Source organism: Micropterus dolomieu, linkage group LG04 (genome assembly GCF_021292245.1).
Source record: "Micropterus dolomieu isolate WLL.071019.BEF.003 ecotype Adirondacks linkage group LG04, ASM2129224v1, whole genome shotgun sequence".
Lineage (NCBI taxonomy): Eukaryota > Metazoa > Chordata > Actinopteri > Centrarchiformes > Centrarchidae > Micropterus > Micropterus dolomieu.
Window position 1 is genome coordinate 15,215,139 of NC_060153.1, and position 15,790 is coordinate 15,230,928.

Genomic DNA, 15,790 nt, shown 5'->3' on the forward strand with positions numbered 1-15,790 from the left:
TATATATATACATATATATACATATATATATACATATATACACACACACACACATATATATATACATATATACACACACACACATATATATATACATATATACACACACACACACATATATATATACATATATACACACACACACATATATATATACATATATACACACACACACATATATATATACATATATACACACACACACATATATATATACATATATACACACACACACATATATATATATATATATATATATATACACACACACATATACAGTCTGTACCACTGATAATATTATATCCCTATTCAATTTATAACATCCTCCCTCATTGTTGTTGCTCACACACACAAACAGACTACAGCCTAGCGGGAGAATGGACAACCCCGGCTGTTGCTGCTCCTTCTGCCAGACCAAAATAGAAGCGGGAACACGAGCCAAAAACAACCTTGTATTTGTGTTCGACGATTGGCCTTTTCAGAGGAGATCCATTTGAGCTGCATCTCAACAGCTCTCTCTACCTTACACAGCCCGGTATCTACAAAAACAGTGTGTGCCTGCTTGCTGCCTCCCCCCCAAACTGTCAAGTTATGGGGCTTTTGCTGAATGCGAGTGGCCTTTGTGCTTCGCATCAGGATAAAAGCAGCTACTGAATGAATGCACATAGATAGCAGGATAAGAGGAGGAACACAAAGATAATGAGGGAGGGCATTCTTGGTCAATTTGAAGAGAACTGCTGCCCTATAGACAGACAAACTGTAAGCTGCGCATTTGTGCCAGCACTCAGGTTTGTGTATGTTTTGATTGTGTACATGTCGTGTGCATGCCAGCATGCGTGTGTTTTTGTGCATCCGCTCCCCTGGCGTTAAGGCGTTAGGCATTAAGGGTTGTGTAAGTGTATGCGTTGGCCAGGCAAAGCCAGTGACTCAGAGCGGTAGCTGTAGCTGGCTTACTTTCGGGTCAGTTAGCAGCAGCAAGTGTGTCTGAGGAGGCATGTTATAAAATGTGCCCGTCTGCAGCAGTCTCACTACAGTCCACGAGGGGAGGGGAGGAGGAGGAGGAGGATGAGAGAGGAGAGGAGAGGAGAGGAGAGTGGCAAAGAGCTAACTAGGGCAACACTGAGTTATTTCACATGAATAATGACATTTCAGTATCTTTCTTTCTCGGGCCTCCAGCCATTAGTCTATAGCCTTTTTCAACAAACTTGACGATGGAAAATGTGATTCATGCTGTTAGCAGTGGCTCACATTTTGGCTCAATAATAGCATTAACTGGGAAAGTTGCATTTGGCTCAGATCTTGGCTCTTGACTCCGTGCTGATGTTATCCAAGCTGCAAACAGCTGGAGAAACGTTTACGACGTGTCTGTGGCATACCGATGAGCCAGGAGACACCCTCTTGTTAAATTATTCCATCCCAACCCCTCAACCCCTCCTCCTCCTCCTCCTGCATCACTCTTCCTCTCCCCCCTCCTTGCTCTTCTTCTCTGCTCCTCTTGCTGCTGTTCTCCCTTTCCTCCCACTCTCTCTGCAGTGTGGCTCTTTACGCTTCATAAAATCCAGACGGGACCCTTGCATACGTCCCACCCCCACGCATGTCAATCAAGCCCATTTGCTTCATAGCAACAGGATATCAGCGATACATGGGCTCCTCCTCTCACACTCTTCTCCATCTCCTTATAGGGTAACATGTCTGCTTGTCAAACAAACTCCTCCCAATACACGCCCCCATCCTTTTTCCTATTTGGGTTTCACAAATGATTCCCTTTCCTCACATTCCATTTGTGGAAGACTCCCCCTTCAACATACATGTGGGATCCACACACGATCACCGACTTTGCCTGTCATCTCTCCACTAGCTGTGTCAACGGTACGTTCGGCTCCACTGCAGCGTTTTATGAAAAGTAAACACTCCAAAACAGAAAGACGATGACATTATTTGTCCACATTAATTCCCCTTTTAAAAACACACATGCTACCCCGGACAAACACACGCGCAGGTGAACACACAACCTCGCAGAAAGATGTGTATTTACCCAGTATGGTCACGCCTCTTTCAATACATTAGGTATGACCATGAAACGAGTTAGTCTTGTTTAGAGAGCTCAGGTAGAGCTCTGTAATAATACAGCACTCGCCTGGTTGTCCAGTGTAAAAATGTACACAAGCCAGCCGTAGGACAGTGTTGTCACTGTCAACTGCACCATCCAAAGAGTCAGCGAGGGCAACCCCTATCCATTTCAAAGGCAGACTCTTTTCAAAAGCAACGCAGATGTTTCACAATGAGTGATTTTAAGGCCATTAGAGATGCAAATAGCTGCTAAAAAGGCAAAACTGATATGGCAACCCGACATTTGGGCAACTTCATCAGGCTTCAACAGGCTCTTTTTTCCCCCTATAGACACGTAATGCAAAAGGTGTCTATACCTCACATGGCTCCCCCGTCGACATTTTTCTTGAGCCTCAAACCATCTAACAATCTGTCCAAAATGAATGACTCATGCAAGTTGCCACGGCAACACAGCTAATTGGGATCATTTAAACGACCATCATTGTTAACCCTACAAAAAATCAATAACACGATTTGGGGAGGGTGGAGGGGGATGGAGGAGGGGTTTGAAACCTCTCGAAGTGTTTTCAGTTTATGCAAGCGTGGCAGTGTGCGAGTAGCAAGTAGGAGTCTCTCCCTCGCCTTAAGGCACATGCTTAGGTGGGGCTTGAGAAATATTTCAGTCTTTTGCACCCAGTATGCTACTTCAACTCTCTCACAGCAAGGGGAAAAAGAATAGCATACTGTAACACTATAAAAGAGCTATTAAATGACCCCCGTCGTACGGCAACTCTGTACATTTAACAGACACACACGTAAATGCAAAGTCAGCTCTACAGAAATTGCGTCACTGAGCAAACTAGCTCTCTCCAGTTGACCTACAATATTGTCACATCTCTGTGTTGCTTTCAGTCTGTTTTTAAATCCTCTAATTTGTCCCACCTCTGCATAATTTCAGCTTCATCATCCATGGGCTTCCCTGGTAACTGCCAGAGGGTGCCCCGTCACCTTAAAAATCAATGATTCTCTCTCTCTCTCTCTCTCTCAACCCATCCCCCCTCTTCCAGGGGCTCTTGGAGGAAAACATTGAGATAACAGCTGCCAGGGCCCCAGGGAGAGCAAGAGGAGAGAGAAAAGAGGTCAAACAGTAAAGAGAGCAGGAATCCAAGGTACAGCTGAAAGAGAAGCACACACGCGAGCAAATGTAGGAAGAAACACACAGAGCCTGACTCACACCAAATGAAATGATAAGAACGTTACACTTCATGCACCAACTTTGCAGCCCACTGTGTGCTTGAGCTTCTGTGTGTTTGTGAAATGTGTGACACAGAAATTACAGTGAGGAGGTGTTGTTAGCTGAATAGAAGAGATGCAGAAGGGAGAGGAGGGGGAGGAGAAAAGAAAGACTATGGAGAAGAAAGAAAAAAAAAGACAGAGACAACTGTTCCGGGGACACCTGTCCCTTTCGCTCACAGGCTTGAGCTATGTACAGAGACAGCTGCAGAGGCAATAAAGAAGAAAGACTTTTTCCACTTACCTCTCCTCCCCCTATCACTGTTTCCCCACTCGTTCGCCTCAGAAACGTCTAAGAAGACTTCACAGCAGAAACAGCCTACTAAAACTGCTACATCCAGCTGTACAGATGAACATGCTCTACAGTGTGTTCGCATAAGACTGTTCTGAGCATACATAATACATGGCAGAGCACAGTTTTCTGGCAATGGCAGCTCTTGATGTTCAGATTGCGTGCGCTTTTAGCTCTGGGCAGGAGAACAGATGCCACAACGACGGCGTACACTAATACATCATCGCTCGTATTTTTCACCAGAGCGAATCATAACAGTAGCGATACAATCTCCAGCCTGTATCTCGCGGTCATCTACGCCTACTACAGTAGTTTCAGTGTTTATATCACTTGCAGCAAACTGGCCGCCGAGTCCTAACGAGAGTACGAACGAGAGTACGAAATGCCACGACCGGACCACTCTAGTAAAAAGGGTCAAGAAGAGTCCTCATCTGCTCGTAGTTAATTAACATTTCATGCTCACTGACAGCGCTGCCCCGCTCTGATGCCGTTTCATGTACAGTGGAGCTCGAGCCATGGTGAAGAGATACAGCAGCCGCCGCGCAGCACAGGGGAGGATATGAAAAGATATCAAGATAAACACTCACCGACAACACGGAAGGATAGTACAGTCCCATCATCATATTCCGTGCAACAACTCCCAACTGTCGTCGCTCCTCTCTCTCCTTTCCTCTTCTCACACTGCCTTGCTCTCTCTCCGAGCCTGTGTCACCTCACCAGCTCAGTCTCTCTTGTCTGTCTCACAGATTCAAAATCTCCCTCTCTCTGCCCCCGCTCGCTCTTTCTGCCATGCCAATCCCCCCCACCCCTCCCCACTTCCTCCTCCTCTGCTGGCCTCTGTCCCTGTCACTCTCCCTCGCTTGCTTGCTTTCTTTCTTTTCTTTCCCCCCTCTCTCTCTCTCGCTCTCTCTCTCTGTCTGTCTCCCACTCACTCTTTTCTTTCCCTCTCCCACTCGCTCTATCCTGCCTCTACTCCTAGCCTTCTGTTTTGCTGCTGTGCCCTTGCCTGCTCATCTCTTCTTCAGTCCTCCTCCTCTTTTCCTCTCTCACCCAGATAGCCTGACGCCTCCCTTCTCTGCCTCTATCACACCTGCAAACTTTCCCCTCCCCTCTGCTTCCCTCTCATGTCGCAGTACCTCCCCCCTCCTCTCACACTCTCTCTCCTTCTGTTCTCTTTCTCCATGTAGGTGAGTTAACTGGGGCTGCTGGCACCACTGGGAGAGGAAGCGAAGACTTTCCTTCTAGCCCCTTTCAGACATGCACCTTGTTACAGAAATGTGCTGCCAATTTTACATGTTTGTCTCATGTTTGTAACATTTTCATAACACTTCCAACGTAGCTCAAGTCTGAATACTGCCACATTCAAGTTGCACTAATCAACATTTTTTGTATTAGCAATTAGTCAAACAACTGCATGTAATTTGAAAGGCATTGCTTATAGTGACAACCCCACAGAAAATTATCACCCTACTACTATTTTAGCATCTTTCAGCTCATCGTTTTGGTGTTACAGCCCGCAGATTCACTCTTGTTAATGTTAGAATACAGCTGGGTTGTTGAGGTTGACGTGCTGTACATAGCTGCTATCGATAGCACCCTCCTTCTTCCCGCCGTACAGGCGCGGCGCCACGGTTACACGGTAATTATGTGGGAAACACTGTACTGTGCATTTACAGATGTTTCTGGTGGTTTCCCTTAAAGCTAATAAGCCTGTTTCTTCCATGCTGGCATTTCACTGACATGCTGCAACGTAACACCGCCCCCTGGTGATTAGATCAGCAATCGGTGATCTCAAGTAGCCATGATGAGAAGATGTGAAAATGGAGACAATTGCCCAACCCCTAGCTGTTTTTAGTGATAAAACTCTAAAAGAACACCGTGCCCCACGTGCTCTGCACCAAAACACAGAGAGACAAAATGAACAACTATCTGGTGAACATAATGAAGCATTTAGCCACTGAAGAGCCAGATATTTTTCTCAGACTCATTAGGTGACACGTTTATCGACCACTGCAGACCAGAAAACATGAGCAGTATCAGAAATGCAACAGACTTGCTCTCTCTCTAGCCTTTCAAAGCCAAGCAAATGGTGAGCTGAGAAGATCCATCACATCACTTTTTTTTTAGCAATATCTTCTAACATAGTAATACTGAACATGCACACAATTTGTCTTAAGCACGACATCCAATCCATACATGCATCGTTTCCTGTGACTCCCTTGTGAGTGGGAGAGCAATTTAAATCTTGCACGGCAAAGGCGGACTCCAGTAACAATTAAAACCGCTATAACTACATTACTACAAGAGAGCCAATTATAGAATGTAAATAATTAACACTAAAATAACAGCTATAATGGATTTTGATATAAGGTTTAAATATGCACAGAGTGTAAACAAGCCTTTTAAAATTTTCTTATTTTTGTTATTTATGCACAGAAAAGTTTCAGTTGTCATATCTGTATACAAAATTATGTTTTCATTAATTTCCTTCCCGTGCAGTCTGAGGCAAAAGAGGAAAAAAAAACACAAGAAAACCCTGATGGCATCCGTCTACTTCAACTTTCAATAATGTTAACTGGATTCAGTATGAATATCCAGCCAAATGCTTTTTATAAATGCGAGCAGATAGGAATAAATTAGAGCCATGTCATATTTTATTTACTATGCATGATACTGTTGGACACAAAAATATAAAAATCTTCATCAGCAGAATCTTAGTTTCTATCTAAAAATGCTGAAATAGATGAAATACATTTATTAGTGGGAAAAGCGTTGAGGAAAAAGGGGACAAATGGCCTTCATGCTCACGATGGTCTTTATCTAGGCTTCGACGGTAAAAAAATTTCTTTTCCATTATTTTCCCAGCAGTGCCAACGCTACCTCTCACTTTCCAGGTGACAAATATCACATGCGCCCTGTGGCTTTTTCCGTATACATCCTGTCATATTTGAATATGAAATTTACGGGATGAAAACAATTACTTTAACAGATGGATAAAGCCAGGAAAGTTCCATATGGCCATATGCCATGTGTCTGAAAAGACCCAGTCTCTGTCTTCACACATCAGGCTTCTGCTGCTCTCGAGGCTCTTCCTTTCAGAAGCCTTTGATCACATCATTCTCACACTGCTGTTGACAGTTTAGCACCTCAGTGTTGTGGGAGCCTCCACTGTCCAGCATTGTTTTCTTCCTATCTGCCCCCCCCCCCGCCAGTCAGCGAGTACACACTTCCGAATCCCTGAAGTAGCCCTCGACTGACGACTTCTTCTCTCATCGCACAAGAGATTGCTCACAAAAGGTAACACTTAAGCCTTTATGATTATTCCTCAAACATTATTATTATTATATCATTAAGAAGGAAACTGTTCAAAGCTGTATCATCTTAAAGTGAAATGAAAACTGGCAAATTGGCTTCCAGACTCCCGCAATATCCGCTAAACAGTACAACAGCCAACTAAGGGGGGAAAAAAAGCTCTCATACTGAAGCAATTAAGAGCGTACAAGTGAAGGCTTAAGGCAGATAAAAGTACAGATAAGCAGCCAGAGGTTGTTGGGCATCACAGGCGTCGAGGGTTGAGAGGATTATGGGCAGAGCATGAGAGGATGAGTGGATGAACCGAGGATGATCTAAGGATTAACCACATAAACTGAACTGTCTAATAACACAATCAGCAGGCTAATACAAACAAGAGTAAACAGATTGTGTAGCTTTGCACACAATCACACCACATACAATACAGTTGGTTGATTTCATACGGGGTGTGTAGTGTTTGTTTGAGGACATGTTTAACAGTGCTAAAAGAAATAATAAATCAGATTTCAAAGCTCAAAGATTATTAATAATGTTGCTGATTCCTGAGCATAGAAAGAAAATTAGCGGGAGGGTAAGACTGGAAGAGTGAAGGGTGTGGAGGCACGTCTTCTTCAACACGACTGATAAATTATAATCTACACCCCCACCTTGTGGTTCAGAGAGCTTCACTGAGCCATATTAATGCTCTGATGTATCCACATAGAAAACAAATATTAGAAGAAAGGATGGTGGAATATTATAAAACATGGATTTTTTCTTCATGTTTGCGATGAAATCATATCCTTACCTGACTATGAGATGGGTAGCCATGGTAACCAAGGGTCAAAGGGTCATTGTTCTGAAAGAGAAGAGAGCAGATTTTTAGGCACATGGTCAGTAATTTGCAAAACACGTCAAACACTCAAGAAATGCAGTTTCATTTATTCACTCAGTCTTTTTCTTGTGATCTCTCATTATTTGACTTTACAGATTTGCAGCGTTACTGTTAATCAAATTAACTCCGCCGGTGACACACTCCTGCTATCTCCCCCAGAGTTTTCCACCCAGCGGATCTTTTGTCTGTGTGATAACGGGGGCGAGTGAGATCATGCGAGCAGGAGATGAAAGACGGCCAGAAAGAACGACTGTCACCGCGGCTCTTAAATCATAAATAGGTCAGGAGTGTCAGTGAGCACGAAGCCCATTCGTGTGAAATGGCATCATGAGCCCTGATGCAATCTCCCACACATTCCTCTCAAAGTTTTTGCTGTGCAAAGCAAAGACGGATACATCAAACATCTGGTGAGTAATTACAGTTAAACAAAACGCGTTAAAAAGAAAACTCATTTTGATTTTGGGGCCAAATATTAAACAGAAATCACACCCCTACTCCCTAAAATAGTTTGTAACTCACTTTATTTGTGCTCATAACACCGTGTTCTAGCTTTTATGCTAATGTATTCCATTAAAAAAGGGAAATTTTCACAGCAATTACAACGCGCTTTGAAGGGGGAATACAGATTTGCCTGTCTCTGGCTTCATATCACTAGATTAGAGAACAACTCAGCTCCTCCCTCCTCTTCTGTCCTTCCCCCCCTGATCTTCCTTTCATCTGGAACCAATGTCCCTCATCTGCTCTGTCCCCACGGGGAACACTTTGCTCTGTGCGCTTCACAGCTTGAGTTCGCCTGATTAGTACTGTAGCCATCCAACTCTGGACCTCATAGAGCCTTTTCACTGAAACTAAAGCACAACGTTTCTAAATGCAGGAGAAAGGGGGGGGAGGAAGAGTCTTTGCTATCAAAAAATGCAGTTTGTGAGAGTCTATCTCAGAGCCAAAAATGTACTTAGTGAACTGGCTTTGGGAGGTAGAAGCTCTAAATAATGAATCACCTCTCAGAGGCTTGAATAACATGAATAAAGTATAAACCTTATTTTATAGCAAGGCCAAAGTCTAAACTCACTGAAGGTAGGAACTAGAGGAGGATCAAAACAAAACCAAAAAAAGAGGAGACAAAAAAAGATTTACGGGGCGGTACGCTATGTCAAAGTGTGTGTGTGTGTAGGGGGGTGTTGTTAAAGCACACACACACACACACACACACACACACACACATCTGGAATTCATATTGCGAGAGGCTGAGGGAGGAACCAGAGCTGGAAATACAAAGGAAAATGGACAGCAAAGAAGTAGAAAAAAGGAAAAGAGATGGAGGGAGCAAAGACAATGACTCATACATGAGCGGAGTCATGTGCTTAATTTCCTTAAGGAACTGGGAGGAATGAGAGAGGGAGGGCTGCATGGAGGCTGTGTATCAGTCTCACTCTCAACACACACACACACACACACACATTGAGAAACAAACGATTTTGTACTTAACGTAGCGATAGTTAATCACGGTTGGACCTTTTGTTTTTGGTGACAAACAAAGTACTCTTGTCTGGGAAAGGCGATGGTGGTGGTTTTCGGGGGTGGGGAGGCTAAAACAAGAGAAGAGGCTGCAGGGGAAGACCGGGTGAGCAATCAGGAGAAAGTAACAAAATGACTTGTCAAGTCAACAGATGGTGAGGAGGGGTGAGGGGAGCCGAGCTTGGGGGGTGGGGGGGCAGGACTGGCCTTGAAATAATGAAATCAGAAAAACAAGCGAGGAATGAGAAACTCCAAGATTCTCCTTCACGCCATCTTTTCCCAAGGCGACAGTAATCCCTTTTACACAGGAACACTGCTTCTCCTCTCCAAAAACTACAGGTAGTGGTAGAGTCTGTGTGTGTGTGTGTGTGTGTGTGTGTGATTGTTTTGTGTGTAATATCTAATTTGGTCACAAGACTCGTGTCTATTCCTATCGTGCCTTGGGACTGCTGCTCTTCTGAGGAGGAGTACAAGAGGAACTACATTTCACTGCTCTGAGAGTCATCCTACCTAACTGCAAAGCAGTGCACTCCATACACTCAGGAGGACGTGAATCCATTTCATCCACCGAGCACTTACGTGCTAAACCTCCAAACAGTCGGCCAGATGATCTGAAGTTTATTTTCCCTCAATGTACTTCACATTCCTCTGACTTTCCACAGTAAACCTACACATGCTTTTTCAAGAGGCTGCAGTCCAAGTGGATTTTGGAAGCTGGTTTGACAGTTCTGGCATAATAATCATCATCATCATCTAGCAGTATCAGCTAGAAAATCACATGCAACATAATCAAACTGACGTCCACTGAACTGATCTGCATCTCAAGATAAAAAACTGTAATTTTTATCCCCCCAATTTATTTTGTGTCTGATTGGAGAAGATTAGAGTTTGCATGTAATTATTTACTGCACGACATAATGGCCCATCTTGATTACGCTACATCATTATTTCATTGCAACATCATTCCACAGTAACTGGAGCCTGATACTGGACTTCTGGGACCAATGTTGATGCCCATTTTTGGTAGAAAAAAAATGGCTGCTGTTCAGTTTTGACATTTTAGCAGGGATTCATTAAAACTGATTGCGGAAGAACTGTTTATCAAAGACGCAGTTATACAACCTTATTGGGCACAGGATACCGAAAACACCTGGTCATACTATGTAATAATGACCACATTTTAACATAATCTCCAGCACTGTACCAATTATGTGAATCATGTCTTCACGACTACTAATTATTATCAATCTGCAGATTATTTTCTTGAGTAATCAATTAATCATCTAGTCTATGAAAATTGTGGATAACGTCCATCATAACTAACAAGATGATGACATTTTATTGTTGTCTGATAACGGCCCAAAACCCAAATATATTTGATTTACTAAAAATCGTAAATCACTTTGGGGAGGCTAGAAAAACCAAAACTCCACTATTTAAACATTTAATCAATTACCAACATAGTTTAAGATTGATGTGCTGAACTCAACTCATCATTTAAGTTTTAATGTTTAGTCATTTTTAAAATTACATGTACAATTTTTCAGCACATCCCTTACTATATACACACACAGTACAATGATAAATAAGCATAGCAGAGTAAATATATATCAATACACAGCATCAAAATCAACCCCAGAAAAACTGTAAGAGTAACAAATTACTTAACTGCAATTGATATGCGAGGATAACTAAATCTGCCCCAGAGCAGAGCATCATAAACACGCAGGCTTCACTCTGCTGGTCTCTCTCAAAAATAATTCAGTCAACATACTTCTGCCTGCAATTTATCACAGCAAAACAGGGCCCCAAAAACTAAATAAATATTCCCAGCTCGCAGCAAGAGTACATTTTTCTTGCTGACGTTTTCATTCTATTTCAGAGTCGGGGCTGAGATGAAAGTACAGAGGGGTGATCCACCTACATTAATGTCCGAGTCAAGTCATTTGTCCTCAGCGCTGTCACCCCAGGCAAGACCTTATTAGGTTTAGAGAGAGCCCTGGTTCCTACGCAGAGTGACAACAAAACATGGGCTGCTCGGCAGCATGCCGGATGGATATTGAAGCCGACAACCTCCTCTCAACATTTCCCAAAATCTGGGCTGGAGATGTGGGGCGCTGTTATGAATCCCCCGTCATCCTGAGAAATGTGGGACTTCCCCAGCGCAGCACTGGAATGCAAAATAGACTGAAAATGTGTTTTTATTTTTTTTTTTTTTTATTGGGAGCACTCTAGTTGGTGGTCTGTTCAGCAGATAACTTAATATTCATTTAAAATCCATACTATTGGATGACAGTGTCAGCACCAGGAAGTCAGCAGCTAATTTCTATGAGCAGCAGTGAACATTTGAACTTATACTGTTAGATTCACCCCCGTTAGCCGAGCATTCAGTCATGTACTGCGTGCTGCACTGGTTTATATATGCATTGCTGCTCTCTTAAAACTTTGCAGATTTGACTTGACAGACACTTTGACTTGTCATTTACACCCCCGAATCGTGGTGACATCATACCCTAATGAGAAAAACAGCAGAGGTGATGGCCAAATGGGAACGATCCCATTATTGGGCTGCAGTGGTGCAAATGGATTGCTCTTTATCACAACCAAATCCTATAGCATTGGCTTCAGTCACAGGTCAGAGTTCAACTTCTGCCGTGATGCCGACAACTGTTTTTTTTTTCTTCTTTTAAATCAAGGATAGAGGCACGGAGACACGGTGCGTTATGAGAGCCAGGATGCTTTGCTATAATATTTTCCATACTTTACCCTACTCTGAAGATTAGCTTTACAGAAGTGCTTGTGTGCAGTTTTATAGACGTTTCTTTGAAAGCCAAGTGCTCCTATTAAAAAAAAAGTAGGAAAATTGAACGTCACTCAACCCAATTTGCTTCTAGAATATTAACTGTGTCAGCGGGTTCGGGGAATAAAAATACAGCACAGTGTTTTATATACACACACTGGGATTCGAAGGTTGAGTTGGTGTTGTGTGTGAGGTGTGGAAAAATAGTGCATGTGGTGGAATTATCTTTTATAGGTTCTCAAATCTGAGCTTACACATTGACACACAGTATTTGGTTTTTGGAGCGATGGAACACAAATTTAGGGCTGCAACTAACCCCTATCCTCATTGTTGATTCAACTGCCAAAATATTTTGTTGATCAGTCATTAAGCTATAAAATGTCCATCACAGTTTCCAAGGTGACACCTTCAAATGTCTTATTTTGTCCACAACCCAAAGATATTCAAGACACAGTCATTTAAAAACATAGAAAAACAGGAAATTATATAGGAGGCTGGAAACAGCTATTTTGTCATTGGCATTTTTGAGTTAAAAATGACAAATTGCAATTTATGAAAATAAATGCAATAATTATTTTTACGCCGACCGAAAAAATAATTAAATCGCAGCTCTAAACAAATTACTACATTATAATCTTCTTTTTGGTCATACTAATGTGTGCATATGTGCATGTGTGTTGTATAAATCCTCTGCCTTATATACGGATCTCAGGATCAGTGTGGTTATAATGCCCCCTCCAGTATGAGATGTGATCCCATTAACTGGAAACAAAGCCTCTTTATGGCCAGTGATAGGGAAAATCTGTTCCTGCAGAGGGAGGGAGGGGGGCATCTCTTCCACTCTCATTTCCGGACTGTCCAGCCAGCTCACGTTCAATACATTTTAGGGGCTGCAGCTATTGATCTGCGCTCCCCCCACCACACACACAAAAACACTTTTCCACTCACATCTGTTTTAAGTGCATTACATTCCAAAGCCTGTCTATCAGCACTCGTGGACAGCGTGACGATGTAAAGCCAGCCATTTAGTTTTCCAAACAGGCCACTTCACCTCCATTACTGCCGCTGAGAAATAGCTTTCTGCCTTCCAATGGAGTGTTGTACCCTACATAATACACTATAATGATGTCCAGACATCCTCCTGCCCTCATGTGATGCTCTATTAAGAAACATTTTACCATTTTTGGTTCACTGAGGGGCAAAAACCCCCCAGCAAATTGATTTGACTGACACTGATAGAAAAAGAGGTTAAGAGGGTCTTTCAAATTTGCTGATCCAAGCACAGGATGAGGGGCCAAACACTGCAGCCTTGATGTTGAAAAAATCAGGAGTCTGAGGATCAAGGTAATTAGATTGATTAGGTTTGGCCTGATTGCACCCCCCCAATAAAACTTGGTCTTTGTTTACCTCATATACCCTCCTCCTGTCTGCCCCTTCCCCTGCACCGATCACACAAACACACACTGACATCAATTTCCATTCTAAACAAATGTTGTCCGCACCATTATTCCACAAGGCAGAGTTTTTCTTTTTTTTTTTTGCATAATAAAGGTCAAGTTTGTTTACATTCACCAGGGACTTTACAGATATTCATAAAACAGATGCTCTTTGGGGAGTTTTGAGCAGCAATGCACACCCCAGCCAACACAGTGGATTGACTTAATACAAATTGGACTACTTCAATTCCTCCTTAAACCTTAATTAAGCAAATATCAGAGCTATGAAACAGCTATAATGCTATACCATGGCCTCTAAAGAGTCCAGTGAACACCACAGATCCCCTCTTAAAACTGAATCAGCAACATACAGCTATTAACAGCTGTGAAAGGTGGTGGTATTTCCTGCAGTGATGGACTGGCAATGGAGTCTATGATGGGCCGTTGGGGGCCCTTCTGCTGCAGCTATGACTGCCAACTGTATCTGCAACTGTGATTTAAGACAGTGAAGTGAGCAGATTACACCACACTGTAGTGAGTATTTGTAAAGATAAATGCACTTAAATAACGCCACCATGCATGTACACCAGGAGCTCATTGCACCACGCTTGGTCTCGTGCCTGCATAACTGTATTTGGACAAAAGAGCCCCCTCCTCACCTGACCAACCTCGCCGATCCCTCCCGTGCCGTCGATCCGGGGACGCTTGCACTCCGCCCCAGCAGAGTCCAACAGAGCCGCCGCCGTCTGTCCATCGGGCTCCGGGTCTCCGCGCTTCATGCCCCGGACAACTGCAGGAGCGCCGCCCGCGTTGGGGTGCACCCCGGCCATGGTGTCCAGCTCTCTATCCCGGTCCATGAGACCCCGGGACACAGGCAGCATGATGGATGCAACGTCGGTCGACATTAACATTTAAAAATCTTCTTCTGTCCCCTGTTTTCAGCTAAACTGGGGGAAATAGACTTACCTACAACTGTGTGTAATGCTGCTTAGTAGCCTTTACTGTTTTTCTACCGGGCCTTTGTATGACGCCCCCTTAAGAGTTGATGTATCTGGAAATGTTTAAGAAATTTAATCTAAACACCGCGTTTTGTTTTTAAAAACAAACAGCTAATAAATAACAATTTTACCTTAATACAAAACACAGCCGCTCCAATTAAAAATGTCCCCCTGATATATAAGCACGTTTATCAGGTTAATTTCCAGCTATGTAGCCTCGTATTTATTTACTGCGGGGCTGCCTATGAGGCCTACGTTATTTCAGATCACAACAAGCCAATTAAACAAACACCGATAAAAAAAACAATGCCCCTGAGCATATCCTACCGCCCAATTTCCATTGGCCTTTTTGATTTTCTTCTCTACAAGAGCCACGCTTTAAAAGCACAACATCCTACCGCAACCTCAAGACGAAAAACCCCTCAACATGTCCTCCCTGTCGCCTTTTTTCCCCCCTCCTCCCTGACTATATTAGCCGCAGACTTCTACCACAGAGCAGAGGTTCACTGAAAGTCAATGCTCGTCAGGAGCTCTCGCTTCCCCCCATGTTAGTCCGCAAGTCTGCGTTAAAGGAAAAGACGGTTTCTCTCCCGCAAAGAACAACAACTACTGAGGGGCTGCGGTGTTTCCGTCTCCCTCTCGCCTATTATTTTTCTTTCCCTTCTCCGTTTTCCCGGTGTGATCTTGTAGCGTGTGCGTTACAGAAAGGAAATTGTCCACCCTCCCTCCTCCTACTCTCTTGGTGTAGTCATTCCCCTCCTCCTATCTTCCGCTCTCCGTTTGAACGCTGAAGCCAGGCAGCCATGCAGCCTGCAAACACGCAGTATGCCGCAGTGCTTCCATACATTTCACTGAGGGGAGGTGTGTGTAATGTAGGGGGGGGGGTCTTATAGCCCAGAGAGACTTCCATGGTCTTTACAGTACGTCCCCAAACCTTTAAATCAACTGCTCCTTTTTGCATCTGGTACACAATTGCAACATTGTTTTTCCTTCTCTTGCTGTTAAATGGTGGCCACGCGTTACATGGCAGAATAGGGTATCGTTCAGCTCTACAAGAGCTCATTCCTAACCCATTACAAAACCTATGCACAGGCCAAGGTCTTCACACAAGCCCAGCTGTGAGTCATGCAGCATGGAGTACTTTATGTTCCTCTGGCATTTTTATTGCTTGGATGACACCCAGTGGTCAAAGGCTACCATGAGAGGCAAACACTTCAAAAA

General features: G+C 43.4%; 1 protein-coding gene across 6 annotated transcripts in view; it reads right to left on the reverse strand.

Annotated features, from left to right (window-relative positions):
* Positions 1-15,350, reverse strand: part of rbfox2 (RNA binding fox-1 homolog 2) — a 38,429-nt gene extending 23,079 nt beyond the window's left edge. For 2 of the 6 annotated variants that reach the window (XR_006824726.1, XM_046046768.1), the window contains exons 1-2: positions 14,231-15,349; positions 7,734-7,784 (exon numbers count right to left, since the gene is read on the reverse strand). Coding sequence is in view for 4 of the 6 variants with exons in the window: in XM_046046768.1 (XP_045902724.1) it covers positions 7,734-7,784; positions 14,231-14,482 (303 nt within the window). In the remaining 2 variants the exon portion in view is untranslated. Of the gene's footprint in view, positions 1-4,221; positions 4,360-7,733; positions 7,785-14,230 lie in introns of those variants that run through there. The other 4 variants (XR_006824725.1, XM_046046769.1, XM_046046767.1 and 1 more) reach the window with 4 other exon arrangements.
* Positions 15,351-15,790: the final 440 nt, after the last annotated feature.